Source organism: Symphalangus syndactylus, chromosome 12, assembly GCF_028878055.3.
Source record: "Symphalangus syndactylus isolate Jambi chromosome 12, NHGRI_mSymSyn1-v2.1_pri, whole genome shotgun sequence".
NCBI classification, from domain to species: Eukaryota; Metazoa; Chordata; class Mammalia; order Primates; family Hylobatidae; genus Symphalangus; species Symphalangus syndactylus.
In genome coordinates this window covers 89,214,957-89,232,060 of record NC_072441.2, presented here as the reverse complement: position 1 = coordinate 89,232,060, position 17,104 = coordinate 89,214,957, and the positions used below count along the sequence as shown (strand labels likewise).

The window sequence follows — 17,104 nt, the reverse complement described above, 5'->3', positions numbered from 1 at the left end:
CAGTTGTCTGTTTTTCTTCCTTTTGTGGGCCACAGGCTAGAAGGGAGGGGCACATTGCTCTTTGACCAGTAAGGGCTGTGCCAAGTTCTGGGTGGGGTGCTTCTCCTGCATTTATTACCCGGAGTCCTGGTTCCTGGACCAGACTGGTGTGTCGTTTTTGGCCCACGCTAGAGAATGTTAAGGGCTTCTGCGGTAGGTTGGTGCTAGAGGCGCAGCGAACAGGTGCTGCGGGGGCGGTGCGGGAGGCGGTGCCCTCGCTTCCGGATCCGGTCTCAGCTCTGGGAGGGAGAGGGAGATGCTGCAGGCGCCGAGAGGGCGGGCCAGGGCCGCACTCCGGAGATTCGCGGTTGCTGCGCACACCATGGCTGGAGGTACCTGCGGGGGATGCCTGGGGCCGCGGTCCTCTTGGTCCCCTGGGTTGAGGCGTGGCAGGGAGTGGGGTGGGGGAGCGAAGGGGCGTGGCTGAGGGGTCTTCGTGCACACCCTACCGGGGAGGGGCGCTGCCAGGTGAGGGGATGCCATGGCGGCCGTGACTCCTAGGTCCCCTCTCCTAAAGGCTGTTGCGCCCTTTCCTCAGCGCCCACGGTGTCTCTCCCTGAACTCCGTTCACTCCTAGCCTCCGGCCGGGCCCGGCTCTTCGACGTGCGCACTCGCGAGGAGGCGGCAGCTGGGACCATCCCAGGGGCGCTCAACATCCCGGGTATAGGGTGGAGAGGGGACGCCCAGGTGGTGCAATAGAGACCGTTCAGGAGGTTCTTTGCCAATGCGACCTCATTTAGGATGGAATGGGGAAGGCACTGATTATGGAGGTCCTGCATTCCCGGGAGCCAGCCCTCAGCTTCCGTAGGAAGGACTGATGGGGGGCGGATCTTGGCATCGGAACTGGCCCATCCAGTTTGAGAAGACAGCAGGCGGAGAGGAGAGGGGCAGACCAGGTTCTCTTGACCTCCCCAAGTCTGGACGCCTGAGGGGGCATCCCTCCCCGCCTTCTCACAGCTTGGGGAGTGGCTTGCATTCAAAAGTTGTCGGTTTCTGGTCCTTGAAATTGGGGTGGGGGTAGGGGATGGTTATCATATGTTGTTTGGGGGTCCCCAGGACCTAGCCTTTCCAGGTCCAGCTTCCGAACCTGAGTGCCAAACTGCTAGCTTTCCCTTCTACGCTCTCCACTCCTCCAGTGTCCGAGTTGGAGAGTGCTCTGCAGATGGAGCCAGCTGCCTTCCAGGCTTTATACTCTGCTGAGAAGCCAAAGCTGGAAGATGAGCATCTCGTTTTCTTTTGTCAGATGGGCAAGCGGGGCCTCCAGGCCACGCAGCTGGCCCGGAGTCTTGGATACACTGGGTACGGGGAGGTGTGGCTGCTAGCTGGGAGGTGATGGGGACTGCCTGTCATTCCTGTCCGTCTCTCATGCTTCTTTGTCTCCACAGGGCTCGCAACTACGCTGGGGCCTATAGAGAATGGTTGGAGAAAGAGAGTTAGGCAGGAGGCAACTTACTGATTGCCACCCCCTGGCCCCTTAATGGCCACCTTAACTAAGGGTGTGAACGGGCTGACTTGGTGAGTTGGGCAAGTCCTTATAGTGTTGTGCACACAAAAGCATCAAATAAAGAACATTTAATCAAAGGATTCGAAGCACTTAATGTGTCAGGTGGACTGAAAACAGTTCTAATCTTTATCTAGACCTCAATTCAGCCCTGGATCATCATTTCGCAGCATTCATCTGCTTCCCCCTAGCACTCCCCACATGCAACATTCTAGCAGTTTCCTGAATGTACAGTTCTTCTAGAATAGCTGTTTTCAGCCCAGAATGCACATCAGAATCACCTAGTAGGTTTTTTTGTTTGTTTTATTTTTTAATTCAGAATATGGAGAGTGGAGCCTGAGCATTAGTGGCTTTATGGGCCCCTGGAGTGGTTCTCATATACAGCCAGAAGCAGGTACCACTGCTGTAGACCAGAGGTCAGCAAACTATGGTCCCAACTGGCTGTGCTGCTGTGAACTTTGGTTATTGTCTATGGCTGCTTTGTCCATGGATTGAGGAGGTGAAAGGGCAATCCCAGGCCTTTGGGTGAGGGAATGGATGGCACCCTTCATCCCTACTGATGTGTCATGCACAGATTACAGGTGTGAGGAGCCTTTCCTGTGCCACCAAAACCAGGTTTCTTTTTTTTTTTTTTTTTTTTTGAGACAGAGTCTTGCTCTGTGGCCCAGGCTGGAGTGCAGTGGCACGATCTCGGCTCAGGGTCCTGAGTAGCTGGGACTACAGGCACCCACCACCATGCCCGGCTAATTTTTTGTATTTTTTTTAGTAGAGACGGGGTTTCACCGTGTTAGCCAGGATGGTCTCAATCTCCTGACCTCGTGATCCGCCCGCCTTGGCCTCCCAAAGTGCTGAGATTACAGGCGTGAGCCACCGCGTCTGGCCTCAGGTTTCAGTTTTTATCAACACTGATCCCTTATACTGGATTTAACAAATTTAATTGGTTGGCCAGGCACGGTGGCTCATGCCTGTAATCCCAGCACTTTAGGAGGCCGAGGCGGCGGGTCACCTGAGGTCAGGAGTTTGAGACCAGCCTGCCCAGCATGGTGAAACCCCATCTCTACCAAAAATAAAAAAATTAGCCAGGTGTGGTGGTGCACACCTGTAGTCCCAGCTACTTGGGAGGCTGAGGCAGGAAAATTGCCTGAACCCAGGAGGCAGATGTTGCAGTGAGCTGAGATCGTGCCACTGCACTGGGTGACAGAGAGAGACTCAGTCTCAAAAAAACTAAAATTTAATTGGTTAAAAAGATGAAATTACACACGCTTACTGAAACAAAATTCAGCACTACACAGTAGGTATATGACTTCCCTCTAGTATAGTGTATAGTTTGATGCATAATACATTTTAAATATTTTCGTGGCAGAGTTTTTACTTCTTAAGTTTGATTTTTGGAAAATGTATTCTTTAATCTGTGGAAGAGAAGATTGAGTCAGAAATGAATCCAGTTTTCTGATTTTTCATGCCTCTGAAGAACTTCTTTCAGGCATTTCCTGCATTCCTTGCCTGTCTCTCACCTCCTTTTCTTCCCTTCTGCCTTCTCCACTATACCCAGCCCTCCTACATTCATTCATTCATTCATTCATTTATTTTTGAGACGGAGTTTTGCTCTTGTTGCCCAGGCTGGAGTGCAATGGCGCGATCTCGACTCACCACAGCCTCTGCCTCCCGGGTTCAAGCAATTCTCCTGCCTCAGCCTCCTGAGTAGCTGGGATTTCAGACATGTGCCACCATACCCAGCTAATTTTGTATTTTTAGTAGAGATGAGGTTTCACCATGTTGGTCAGGCTGGTCTTGAACTCCCGACCTCAGGTGATCTGCCTGCCTCTGCCTCCCAAAGTACTGAGATTACAGGAGTGAGCCACCGCACCTGGCCCCTCCTACATCTTTTATCTCACAGTATGCACTCCATACACAATGAAATCTGCTATTCCTCTGGGCTCTCCAGCTTCCCTGTCACAGAGCTATCCCACTTTTTCCCTGGGCTCATCTTACCACATTACTGTCTGAGTTTAGCCAGACATTGTTGAATTTGGAGATAAAGTTGAAATACATGAAAGAGTCTAACTGAGAGTCTGGCAAATAGTGTCAGTTACCCTTTCCCCAAATACCCAAAACGTTTTGGTTTTCAGAAAGGTTGGGAAGTTTCTTCTGGGCCTTATTTCCTTCTTTGTTTTGTCTTAACTCTTCTAGTCTTCTGTTTTCCCCTCCACAGGTCTTTATTATAATTTGGTTATAGCATTTTATTATTATTATTGAGGCATAATTTACTTAACAATAAAATGCACAATTCTTGGCCCAGTATGGTGGTTCACGCCTGTAATCCTAGCACTTTGGGAAGCCGAGGCGGGCGGATCTCTTGAGGCCAGGAGTTCAAGACCAGCCTGGCCAACATGGCGAAACCCTGTCTCTACTAAAAATGCAAAAATTAGCTGGGCCTGGTGGTGCTTGCCTGCAGTCCCAGCTACTTGGGAGGCTAAGGCATAGGCATGAGAATTGCTTGAACCCAGGAGGCAAAGGTTGCAGTGAGCCGAGGTCACGAGACTGTACTCCAGCCTGGGCGACAGAGCAAGACTCTGTCTCAAAAAAAAAAAAAAGAAAAAAAAGCACAATTCTTTTTTTTTTTTACCCTGTGGTTGGCAGTTTATTTTAAAAAAAACAACGCCCCAGTTATCACAGTTTCTTTTTAGTCCATTTTCCATAACAAGCTACACAAAATTTGGAGGAAGATACTGTCTTTGCAGACTGACACAGTCTGCAAGAGGGGTCATGAATAATAATGATTTCAAAGCTCCTACTTTAACTCCTGAATCGAGCAAAGAATAAATGACAATATAAGAATGAATTTTGTTTGCAACAATATCATAATATAGCATTAATTATTACAGTGCAGTGGTTGTAATTAAGTTCACAATAAAATACTCTTAACCCAAACACCAGACAAACTAAAATCACTAGACTGCTCATGAACTGAAATGATCAGTGCAAGCAGTTGTCTCAGTAATGAAAACCAAAATCGGTAAGGCTTTTCTGGTAGGGAGTCTCTGACATGAACGGCCCTCTCTCTGACATGAACGGCCCTCTCTCTGTTCAATGAGGCCCAGGCGCCCTCACTTGGAGTCTTGGTCTTTCTTTTCATCTAAAAGGGCAGAACGGATCCCTAGCTTTTTCAGTTCTTCCACCAGGTACCCATTCTAGTACATATGCATAAGAATGTCACAGCCCCCCACAAACTCGCCATTGAGGTATCCATTGAGGATAGTGGGCCAGTTGGAATGGTCTATTTTTTTGTGAGACAGAGTTTCGCTCTTGTTGCCCAGGCTGCAGTGCAATGGGGCGATCTCAGCTCACTGCAAACTCTGCCTTCCGGGTTCAAGTGATTCTCCTGCCTCAGCCTCCCAAGTAGCTGGGATTACAGACATGTGCCACCATGCCTGGCTAATTTTGTATTTTTAGTAGAGATGGGATTTCTCCATGTTGGTCAGGCTCGTCTCAAACTCCCAACCTCAGGTAATCCGCCCACCTTAGCCTCTCAAAGTGCTGGGATTACAGGCGTAAGCCACTGCACTCGACCGGAATATTCTTTCTTTCTTTCCTTCCTTCCTTCCTTCCTTCCTTCCTTCCTTCCTTCCTTCCTTCCTTCCCTCCCCTCCCCTCTTTCTTTCTTTCTTTCCCCTTTCTTTCTTTCTTTCTTTCTTTCTTTCTTTCTTTCTTTCTTTCTTTCTTTCTTTCTTTCTTCCTTCCTTCCTTCCTTCCTTCCTTCCTTCCTTCCTTCCTTCCTTTCTCTCTCTCTCTCTCTCTCTTCCTTCCTTCCTTCCTTCCTTTCTCTCTCTCTCTCTCTCTCTCTCTTTCTTTCTTTCTTTCTTTCTTTCTTTCTTTCTTTCTTTCTTTCTTTCTTTCTTTCGACAGAGTTTTGCTCTTGTTGCCCAGGCTGGAGTGCAAGGGTGTGATCTTGGCTCACCACAACCTCTGCCTCCCGGGTTCAAGTGGCCTTCAAGGAGGCCTCAGCCTCCTGAGTAGCTGGGATTATAGGCATGCGTCACCGCGCCCGGCTAATTTTGTATTTTTAATAGAGACAGGTTTTCTCCATGTTGGTCAGGCTGGTCTCGAACTCCTGACCTCAGGTGATCCGCCCGCCTTGGCCTCCCAAAGTGCTGGGATTACAGGCATGAGCCACCGTGCCTGGCCAAAATGTACAATTCACTGAATTTTGAATATACTCACTTGTAACCACCATCCTAAACACAACCTTGAGCACCGAAATCCCCAGAATATCTCTAGGTGGCCTTTTCTAGTCAATCCCACCCTACCCCCTTTCTAGGTAACCACTTTATCTTTTATCACCATAAAGTAAGTTTTAGCCAGGTGTGGTGGCTCACGCCTGTAATACCAGCACTTTGGGAGGCTGATGCAAGAGGATTGCCTGAGGCAAATAGTTCAAGACCAGCCTGGGCAAGATAGTGTGACCTGTCTCTACAAAAAATTAGCTGGGTGTGGTGGTACACTCCTGTAGTCCCAGCTACTTAGGACGCTGAGGCAGGAGGATTGCTTAAGACCAGGAGGTTGAGACTGCAGTGAGCCATGATTATGCACTGCACTGCAGCTTGCGTGACAGAGTGAGACCCTGTCTCAAAAAAAAAAAAAAAAAGTAGCTCTCAAGCCCCCTTCTTGGCCTGTCAACTTAGACCATTTGCTTTCTTCAGGTTTTTTTTGTTTTGTTTTGTTTTTGAGACGGAGTCTGGCTCTGTCACCCAGGCTAGAGTGGTGCAGTGGTGCAATCTTGGCTCACTGCAAGCTCCGCCTCCCGCGTTCAACTTACTCTCTTACCTCAGGCTCCCAAGTAGCTGGGACTACAGGCGCCCGCCACCACGCCCAGCTAATTTTTGTATTTTTAGTAGAGATCGGGTTTCACCATATTGGCCAGGCTGCTCTCAAACTCCCGACCTTGTGATCCGCCTGCCTCCCAAGGTGCTGGGGTTACAGGCGTGAGCCACCGCGCCCAGCTGCTTTCTTCAGTTTTATAACTGATGAGGTTTAGAGAGAATCCTGGAAGTAAACGGACCTGGCTCATTACATAACCATGCCCTCTGGCTTGATCAACATTAAGAGAACATTCTTCTTTCTCCTTCATTAGCTGTTTGGTTCATAACCCCGATAGGCTGTTCCAAGCCATTATCTTGCCTTTTAAAATTCTCTTTCCCTTTCCTCACAACTATTTCAGCAGGTGAGGTTGAAGTCCTGGAGTTTACCAGCTGTATGCACTTCTCTTGCCTTACACCTTCCTCTTCATACTAAATTAAACTCTGCCCTTTCATCCTGTATCTCTCCCAGGTTTATATTTACCACAAACTTGTGTCATCATTTCTATTACACCACATTTTTGTTTTTCATTTTTTTGTCTCTCCTAATTGATTGTGAGTTTCTCAAAGGCAGGGACTGGCTTTCACTTCCTTACCTCCAGTGCCTCAAACATGACTTCTCGGTAGGTGTCTGCTGAGCCTCACTAGCCTTCTGACCTTCAGAATCTTCTAATTTCAGCCTTTCTGAAGAATCACTGCCTGCCTGATCTTAAAATAACATTTTTATCTTAGTCAGAATTGATAATTTATAATAGGTCCTTGTTATCTAGTGGCTCAAGCACTTGTCTCAGCCTGGCCTTTTGAGCAATCTGTAGTCTAGATCTGGTGTCACCTTGCCTTTCCAAATTTATCTTCCAGTGGCTGCTCCCCACAAGCTGGTTTTCTTCGTGTCCTAAGTAGGCCCTACTCCTTCCTGACCCTGGCCTTTACTTGCCATTTTCCCTGTTTGAGAAGTTTCCAGTCTCCTTTGTACCACTCTGAATTTCACAAGAATTAGCAGAATTTTTTTGGCATAAGACTTGTTGTTCTCATCAAGATGGCTTTTAAACTGAAGAAGAGGGGAGAAAAATAACCAGATAAAATTATATAACTGAATTCCATGAAGGACATAAGACATGGGAAAAATGGATAAAGTGTGTACCTCTATTGTAGCACTTATCACATTGCATGGCTCTTCCCACTTTAGACTGAGCTTTCCAGACCAGCTTATTGAAGTGGGTGGGGGTGAGGGGGAGCAAAATAGCCTGAGCTCTCTAAGAGGAGGGACTATTTATTTTATTATTGTATGGCCAACAGTAAAACTATAACCTGGCATATGAAAGGTACTCAGTAGGAAAATATATACTGTATGATCTGAATCATTTAAAATGTGTTGAGATTTGCTTTATGGCCAGTTTTTGTAAATGGTCACTGAACACTTGAAAAGAAGGTGTATTCTGCAGCTTTTGGGTGCAGTGTTCTATATATGTCAGTTAGGTCCAGTTTACTAAATTATGTTGTTCAAATCTAGCTCTCCTTTTTTTTTTTGGCCTTCATTCTCCCTTCCCTCCGCTCCCCTCCCCTCCCCTTCCTTTTCCTTCCCTTTTTCTTTCTTTCTTTCTCTCTCTCTCTCTTTTTTTTTTTTTTTTTGAGACAAGTTCCTGCTCTGTTGCCCAGGCTGGTCTTGAACTCCTGGGCTCAAGCAGTCCTCCCACCTCGGCCTCCCAAAGTGTTGGGATTACAGGCATGAGCCACTGCACCATGATTTGGATTTGTCCATTTTTCTTTTTAGTTCTGTCAGTTTTACTTTATATATTTTGGAGGCTATGTTATTTGATGTATACAAATTTAGAATTGTTATGCTTCCCTCCTGGATTAATCCCTTTCTCACTGTGTCCCTCTTTATCCCTGGGGATGCTTCCTACCTTCAAATCCATTTTATCTGCTATTAGTACAACTATACCACTTCGATTTTGGTTAGTATTTACATGAGAAATAATAGATCATGCCTCCTGAAATTCATATTAACCAAAGGAAAAAAAAAACACTAAGCACAGTTAGACACAAGAAGTAGACTACAGGAAAACAGATTTTTAAAATTCAAAGAAAATACATGTTGAGCTCATGGCCAGGGACTTTAAAGTGAAGATAAGCCAAGAAAATGGAAAGTCCTAAGAAACTAGGCCTGATGGTATTTCCCAATAAGAAATCCTTCCAGCTCATTCTAATAGCATTTCCATTCCTAATCATATGCTTGAACCTATCAAATCCTTCAATTAATTGACCTTACCAAATTTTTACAACTTTCCTCATGCCTGTGTTTTCCTCCTAATTGAGTTTAGATTCTATACATGATTCTTAATTGTCATCATTCCTTTGCATAACTAGGAATATACTTATTAAGAAAGTTTAAGGCCTGTATGAAGAAAATGGTAGAAATACAAAAAAAGACCTAAAATTAGACTTGTAAAAATGAAAAGACTTGGCTGGGTGCGGTGGCTCACGCCTGTAATCCTAGCACTCTGGGAGGCTGAGGTGGGTGGATCACTTGAGGTCAGGAGTTCAAGACCAGCCTGGCCAACATGGTGAAACCCTGTCTCTACTGAAAATACAAAAATTGGCCAGGCGTGGTGGTGCGCGCCTGTAATCCCAGCTACTAGGGAGGCTGAGGCAAGAGAATCGCTTGAACCCAGGAGGTGCAGGTTGCAGTGAGCTGAGATCGTGCCACTACAGCCTGGGCGACAGAGTGAGACTCTGTCACAAAAAAAAAAAAAAAAAAAGAAAAGAAAAGACTTAAAAGGTTCTTGGATAGGAAGACTCAACTTTGTAAATATATCATGATGTTTAGTTGAAAACAAGAATAACCAGAAAAGCTTGAAAAAGAACATCAATGAGGGGTAGCAAGCCCCACCAGCTATTCATATATATCAAGCTTGTCCAACCCATGGCCTGTGGGCCACACATGGCCCAGGACAGCTTTGAATACAGCCCAACACAAATTCATAAACTTTCTTAAAACATTATAATATTTGTGTGTGTGTGGGTGTGTGTGAGGCCGGAGTACAGTGTCACAATCTTGGCTCACTGCAACCTCTGCTTCCTGGGTTCAAGTGATTCTCCTGCTTCAGCCTCCCGAGTAGCTGGGACTCCAGGCACTTGCCACAATGCCCACCTAATTTTTGTATTTTTAGTAGGGACAAGGTTTCCCCATTTTGGCCAGACTGGTCTCGAACTCCTGACCTCAAATAATCCACCCGCCTTGGCTTCCCAGAATGCTGGGATTACAGGTGTGAGCCACTGCACCCAGCCAGTATTAGTGTATTTTATGTGTAGCCCAAGACAATTCTTCCAGTGTGGCCCAGGGAAGCCAAAAGATTTGACTCCCCTGAATATATGATTCATTAGCTGGGCTTGGTGGTACACAACTCTAGTCCCAGCTACTCAGAAGGCTGAGGTGGGAGGATTGCTTGGGACCGAGAGTTTGAGGCTAGCCTGGACAACATAGTGAGACCCCTGCCTCTAAATAAATAAATGAATGAAATGAATGAAATAAATTCTTAGTAATTAAAACAATGTGAATGGATATACAGATGGGTTTTGTACCCCATACTCCATACTAAGATAAATTTCAAATGGATGAAAGATTGAAAGTAAAATATGTCGGCTGGGCATGGTGGCTCACGCCTGTAATCCCAGCACTTTGGGAGGATGAGACAGGCGGATCACCTGAGGTCGGGAGTTCGAAACCAGCCTGACCAACATGGAGAAACTTTGTCTCTACTAAAAAAATACAAAATTAGCTGGGCGTGGTGGCGCATGCCTATAATCCCATCTACTCAGGAAGTTGAAACAGGAGAATCACTTGAACCTGGGAGGCGGAAGGGTGGGCTGAGATTGGGCCATTTCACTCCAGCCTGGGCAACAAGAGTGAAACTTCGTCTCAAAAAAAAAAAAAAAAAAAAAGGCCAGGTGCGGTGGCTCACACCTATAATCCCTGCACTTTGGGAGGCTGAGGCAGGTGGATCACGAGGTCAGGAGATCAAGAGTATCCTGGACAACATGGTGAAACCCCATCTATACTAAAAATACAAAAATTAGCCGAGCGTGGTGGTGCACGCCTGTAATCCTAGCTACTTGGGAGCCTGAGGCAGAATTGCTGGAACCCAGGAGGTGGAGGTTGCAGTGAGCCGAGATCCCACCACTGCACTCCAGCCTGGGTGACAGAGTGAGACTCTGTCTCAAAAAAAAAAAAAAAATTAGCCAGGCATGGTGGCAGGTGCCTGTAGTCCCAGCTACTTGGGAGGCTGAGGCAGGAGAATGGCATGAACCTGGGAGGCGGAGCTTGCAGTGAGCCGAGATTGCGCCACTGCACTCCAGCCTGGGCGACAGAGCAAGACTCCATCTAAAAAAAAAAAAAAAGCAAAAAATGTAAACTATTAAGAAGAAGACCTCTGGTATGGTTTGGCTGTGTCGCCACCAAAATCTCATGTTGAACTGTAGCTCCCATAATTACCACATGTTGTAGGACGGACCCCGTGGGAGATAATTGAATCATGGGGACAGGTCTTTCCTATGCTATACTCATGATAGTGAATACATGTTTTTTTTTTTTTGAGACGGAGTCTGGCTCTGTCGCCCAGGCTGGAGTGCAGTGGCACGATCTCGGCTCACTGCAAGCTCCACCTCCCGGATTCACGCCATTCTCCTGCCTCAGACTCCCGAGTAGCTGGGACTACAGGCGCCCGCCACCTCGCCCGGCTAATTTTTTGTATTTTTAGTAGAGACGGGGTTTCACCATGTTAGCCAGGATGGTCTCGATCTCCTGACCTCGTGATCCGCCCGCCTCGGCCTCCCAAAGTGCTGGGATTACAGGCGTGAGCCACAGCGCCCGGCCTGTGAATACATGTTACAAGATCTGATGGTTTTATAAAGGGGAGTTCCCCTACACAAGCTGTCTTCCCTGCTGCCATGTAAGACGTGACTTTGCTCCTCATTTGCCTTCCCCCATGATTGTGAGACATCCCCAGCCATGTGGAACTGTGAGTCAATTAAACCTCTTTCCTTTATAAATTACCCAGTCTCAGGTATGTCTTTATTAGCAGCATGAGAACAAACTAGTACAAACTCTTTCATTACCTTAAAGTGGTGAAAATATTTTTAACTATGACTCAAAATTTAGAAACCATAAAATGCTGATAAAGAACAAAACAAACAAGCCAAAGCCTTCTGCATGGGAAACACACACGTCCACAGAAGTCAAGCCAAAAGAGAAACAGCAAACTGGGGAAATCAATTCAGAGCATACGCAAATAGCTAATTCCTTGGATATATAAAGAACATGTACAAATGGATCAGGAAAAAACAACTATCCTAATTTAAAAATGAGCAAAGCGTATGAAGGGACAATTCACAGAATACCACTGGCTCTTTTTTTTTTTTTTTTTTTGGAGAGACAGTCTTTTTTTTTTTTTGAGACGGAGTCTCGCTCTGTTGCCCAGGCTGGAGTGCAGTGGCGCAATCTCGGCTCACTGCAAGCTCCGCCTCCCGGGTTCACGCCATTCTCCTGCCTCAGCCTGTCCGAGTAGCTGGGACTACAGGCGCCTGTCACCACGCCTGGCTAATTTTTTTTTTTGTATTTTTTAGTAGAGACGGGGTTTCACCGTGGTCTCGATCTCCTGACCTCGTGATCCGCCCGCCTCGGCCTCCCAAAGTGCTGGGATTACAAGCGTGAGCCACCACGCCCGGCCCGGAGAGACAGTCTTGCTCTGTCACCCAGGCTGGAGTGCAGTGGCATGATCTCGGCTCACTGCAACCTCCGCCTCCCAGGTTCAAGCGATTCTTCTGCCTCAGCTTCTCAAGTAGCTGGGACTACAGGCGTGCACCACCATGCCCAGCTAATTTTTGTATTTTTTAGTAGAGACAGGGTTTTACTATATGTTGGCCAGGCTGGTCTCCAACTCCTGACCTCAGGTGATCCACCTGCCTCAGCCTCCCAAAGTGCTGGGATTATAGGCGTGAGCCACTGCACCTGGACACAACTGGCTCTTAATCCAGGGAGATGCTCAGGTCACTTGTAATAAGTGATATGCAATTTTTCGTTGCTTTTTTTTTTTTTTTTTTTTTTTTGAGACAGAGTCTCCCTCTGTCGCCCAGGCTGGAGTGCAGTGGCGCGATCTGGCTCACTGCAACCTCCGCCTCCTGGGTTCAAGTGATTCTCCTGCCTCAGCCTCCCAAGTAGCTGGGATTACAGGCGCCCGCCACCACGACTGGCTAATTTTTGTATTTTTAGTAGAGACGGGGGTTTCACCATATTGGCCAGTGAACTCCTCTTGAACCATTGGCCTCGAACTCCTGATGTGATTTGCCTGCCTTGGCCTCCCAAAGTGCTGGATTACAGATGTGAGCCACCACGTCCAGCTTCTAACACACTTCTCTAGTGTGTATCCTTTTTTTTTGAGACAGAGTATCACTCTGTAACCCAGGCTGGAGTGTAGTGGTGCTATCTCTGCTTACTGTAACCTCTGTCTCCTGGGTTCACGTGATTCTTGTGCCTCAGCCTCCCGAGTAGCTGAGATGACAGGCGTGAGCTACCACACCCAGCTAATTTTTATATTTTTAGTAGAGACGGGGTTTCACCTTGTTGGTCAGGCTGGTCTTGAATTCAAGTGATCCGCCTGGCCTGGCCTCCCAAAGTGCTGGGATTATATAGGTGTGAGCCACTGAGCCAGTCACTAGTGTGTACCTTTTCAGTCTCCACTTCTCCCTTCTCTCTAGATTTCCTAAACTTCCTTTTTCCTCTGCACTCTCAGCTAATGAGTTTACCTCTGAAGAAATCAAAGAAATTGCCATTATCTTCTCACCAACAAATCTACAAGCTGTACCACATGCTTCTCTCATTGTGGTGGCTAGTTTTCTCTGCTTTCTTTTAACCCTCAACTTGAGCTCAGGATGCCATCTCTTCTCTCCTCTATTACTTGATACCACAACTGTTCTTCCCCCACCCCCTTTTTGAGAGAAGGTCTTGCTTTGTCACCCAGACTGGAATACAGTGGCATGAGCATGGCTCACTGCAGCCTCCACCTCCCAGGCTCAAAGGATCCTCCCACCTCAACCTCTGGAGTAGCTGGGACCACAGGCACTGCCATGCCCGGCTCATTTTTTAATTTTTGTTTTTTTGTAGAGACAGGGGTCTCTGTTGCCCAGGCTGGTCTGGAACTCCTGGGCTCAAGCGATACTCCCGCCTTGGCCTCCCAAAGTGCTGGGATTGTAGGCATGAGCCACTGCGCCTGGCCTCTCTTTTCCACACATGATTAATTTCCTTGCTCTTTATTGGATCATTGCTATTAGCATACAAATATTTCCATCTAAACAAAATACCTACTCTGCGTTTATTCAACATCCCTTAACAGCTGTTGCTCCTTTTCTGTGCTGGCCTTCTCTGCAGAATTTCTATTGAACTATCTATAGTCACAGTCTATTTTTTTGTGTGTGTGTGGGGCTGTTGAATAATTCCTTCCATAATTTTCTACTTTACAGACAAACTCATCAGTCTGTAGTTTACAAATCTGCTTTTTTGAAGGACTATAGAAAACAAATGTCAATGACAATGAAATTTTAACATTTATTATACATTTAAGCAACTTTATGGGAAAAAGAATCTGATGAACATCAAATTACTTGCATGCTCTAAAATACCTTCATGCTTTGTAACTGTATATGCAGATGTTTTATATAGGAATAACTGAGGTGCACACTATTTGTATTTACTTTTTTCATTTTAGTTATTAACATTATTTCATGTATACTTGTCCATTACTAATATTTTCAAAACAGAAAATATAAAATTGAATAGAGATAAATGCAAAATGTACTTTGGTTAAGAAAGAAATGTGGCTGGACGCGGTGGCTTACACCTGTAATCCCAACACTTTGGGAGGCCAAGTTGGGCAGATCACCTGAGGTCGGAGTTCGAGACCAGCCTGACCAACATGGAGAAACCCCGCATACTAAAAATACAAAATTAGCCAGGCGTGGTGGCCTATAATCCCAGCTACTTGGGAGGCTGAGGCAGGAGAATCGGCTGAACCCGGGAGGCGGAGGTTGCAGTGAGCCAAGATCACGCCATTGCACTCCAGCCTGGGCAACAAGAGCAATACTCCATGTGAAAAAAAAAACGCATAAGTATAGGATGTGGGAGACCCAATTTAATAGTAGTTCAAGTGAAAATAAAGGGCTTACCCATTTTAGTATGCTGTAAATTGAATATAACTCAATAGTGTAACATGGCTATTATTATATTTGTGAATGCATGCTTTTTAAATTTATTTTTATTTATTTTTATATTTTTAAGAGGCGGGATCTTTCTTGTTCCTTTGCCCAGGCAGGAGTGTGGTGGTGCAATCATAGCTTACTGCAGGTTCGAACTCCTGGGCACAAGTGATTCTCTTGTCTCAGCCTCCGGAGTACAGGATTACAGGTTACGCCACCATACCCAGCTAATTTTTTATTTAAAAAAAATTTTAAATTTAATTTTCTGGCGGGGCATGGTGGTTCATGCCTATAATCCCAGCACTTTGGAAGGCTAAGGTGGGAGGATCACTTGAGCTCAGGAGTTCAAGACTAGCCTGAGCTACATAGCAAGACATCGTGTATACAGAACAAAACAACGAAAACAAAGAAAAGAGAGAGGAAAGAAGGAATGAAGGAAGGAAGGAAGGAAAAGAAAGAAAGAAAAAATTAGCAGGATGTGGCAACACCTGTGGTCCCATCTACTCAGGAGACTGAGGTGGGAGGATTGCTTGAGTCCAGGAGGTGGAGGTTGCAGTGAGCCATGATTGCACCACTGCACTCTAGCCTAGGCAACAGAGCAAGCCCCTGTTTCAAAAATAAAATAAGTAAATAAAGGCCAGGCACGGTGGCTCATGCCTGTAACCCCAGCACTTTGGGAGGCTGAGGCGGGCGGATTACCTGAGGTCGGGAGTTCGAGACCAGCCTGACCAATATGGAGAAATCCCGTCTCTACTAAAAATACAAAATTAGCGGGTGTGGTGGCACATGCCTGTAATCCCAGCTGCTAGGGAGGCTGAGGCAGGAGAATCGCTTGAACCCGGGAGGTGGAGGTTGCGGTGTGCCGAGATCGCGCCATTGCACTCCAGCCTGGGCAACAAGAGTGAAACTCCGTCTCAAAAAAAATAAATAAATACAAAAAATAAAAATAAATAAATAGGCCGGGGGCGGTGGCTCATGCCTGTAATCCCAGTACTTTGGGAGGCCGAGGCGGGTGGATCACGAGGTCAGGAGATTTAGACCATCCTGGCTAACACGGTGAAATCCCGTCTCACTAAAAATACAAAAAAAAAAAAAAAAAAAATTAGCCGGGCATGGTGGCAGGCGCCTGTAGTCCCAGCTACTTGGGAGGCTGAGGCAGGAGAATGGCGTGAACCCGGGAGGCGGAGCTTGCAGTGAGCAGAGATCGCGCCACTGCACTCCAGCCTGGGCGACAGAGGAAGATTCCATCTCAAAAATAAATAAATAAAATTTCTTAGACACACAGTCTTTTCCCTATGTTGCCCTGGTTGGTTTCAAACTCCTGGCCTTAAGTGATCCTCCCCTCCTGCCTCAGCCTCCTGAGTAGCTGGGATTACAGGCACACGTCACAGAGCCCAGCTGTCAGTGTATATACCTTTCTCCAAGACTTTAAATTTCTTTCTTTTCCTTTTTTTTTTTTTTTTTTTGAGACAGAGTCTCGCTCTGTCGCCCAGGCTGGAGTGCAGTGGCGCAATCTCAGCTCACTGCAAGCTCCGCCTCCCGGGTTCACGCCATTCTCCTGCCCCAGCCTCTCCGAGTAGCTGGGACTACAGGCGCCCACCACGACGCCCGGCTAATTTTTTGTATTTTTAGTAGAGACGGGGTTTCACCGTGGTCTCGATCTCCTGACCTCGTGATTCGCCCGCCTCGGCCTCCCAAAGTGCTGGGATTACAAGCTTGAGCCACCGCGCCCGGCCTTCCTTTTTTTTTTTTGAGACGGAGTTTCGCTCTTGATGCCCAGCAGGCTGGAGTGCAATGGCGCGATTTCGGCTCACAGCAACCTCCTCCTCCCAGGTACAAGCGATTTTCCAGTCTCAGCCTCCCAAGTAGCTCAGATTACAGGCATGTGCCACCACGCCCGGCTAATTTTTTTGTATTTAGTAGAGACGGGGTTTCACCAGTTAGTCAGACTGACCTCAGGTGATCCACCCGCCTCGGCCTCCCAAAGTGCTGGGATTACAGGCGTGTGCCACGCACCCGGCCAAGACTACTAAGCACCCAGTAGGTGGTTTACATTGAATGGAACCAGAAGCAGAATTTTGGCCAAAGAGATGGGGACAAAGGAATGAGAGCAAAGATGAAAAAGGCAAAATGTCAAACAATATCATTCTTTTGGATAAAAATGTGGTCATTTCCCTTGCAATGAGGTAATGCTAAGGAAGTTTTTTTCCCACAGTGTGCATATGCTTAGTAGTTAAAATTAAATCATCGTAAAATAGAAACTACAACTAGCAAAGGTGTTGAGCATGAATTTCAATTAAAAATGATGTAGCAATATAAATATTAACAGAAAGTTTGAGTATCAACATTGTCTATAGAAAAAAGGTGGCCTAGCACACAACTATTAGTCACAGTGAGAAAACAAACAATTCTGAAATGTAGGGACCTGTTCACAGATCAAATATGTGTAAAGGACATATCC

At 46.5% G+C, this 17,104-nt stretch overlaps 1 protein-coding gene across 3 annotated transcripts; it reads left to right on the top strand.

Annotated features, from left to right (window-relative positions):
• Positions 1–49: 49 nt before the first annotated feature.
• On the top strand, positions 50–1,620 carry TSTD1 (thiosulfate sulfurtransferase like domain containing 1). 3 transcript variants are annotated; one of them, XM_063627140.1, is made up of 4 exons: positions 50–371; positions 578–700; positions 1,176–1,338; positions 1,425–1,620. In XM_063627140.1, the coding sequence occupies exons 1-4, from the start codon at positions 296–298 to the stop codon at positions 1,474–1,476; spliced, it is 414 nt and encodes a 137-aa protein (XP_063483210.1). In that variant the 5' UTR covers positions 50–295; the 3' UTR covers positions 1,477–1,620. The 3 variants fall into 3 exon arrangements, with proteins under 3 accessions (XP_063483210.1, XP_063483211.1, XP_063483212.1); XM_063627141.1 differs by having other exon boundaries at positions 54–371; positions 617–700; XM_063627142.1 differs by lacking the exon at positions 578–700 and having other exon boundaries at positions 70–371.
• Positions 1,621–17,104: the final 15,484 nt, after the last annotated feature.

Excerpts from the sequence above, each read along its gene's own strand:
- TSTD1 (XM_063627140.1), top strand. The coding sequence starts at position 296 with ATGCTGCAGGCGCCGAGAGGGCGGGCCAGGGCCGCACTCCGGAGATTC. Across the intron at positions 701-1,175 it reads AGGGGCGCTCAACATCCCGG|TGTCCGAGTTGGAGAGTGCT; the intron begins GTATAGGGTGGA and ends CCACTCCTCCAG. Across the intron at positions 1,339-1,424 it reads CGGAGTCTTGGATACACTGG|GGCTCGCAACTACGCTGGGG; the intron begins GTACGGGGAGGT and ends TTGTCTCCACAG.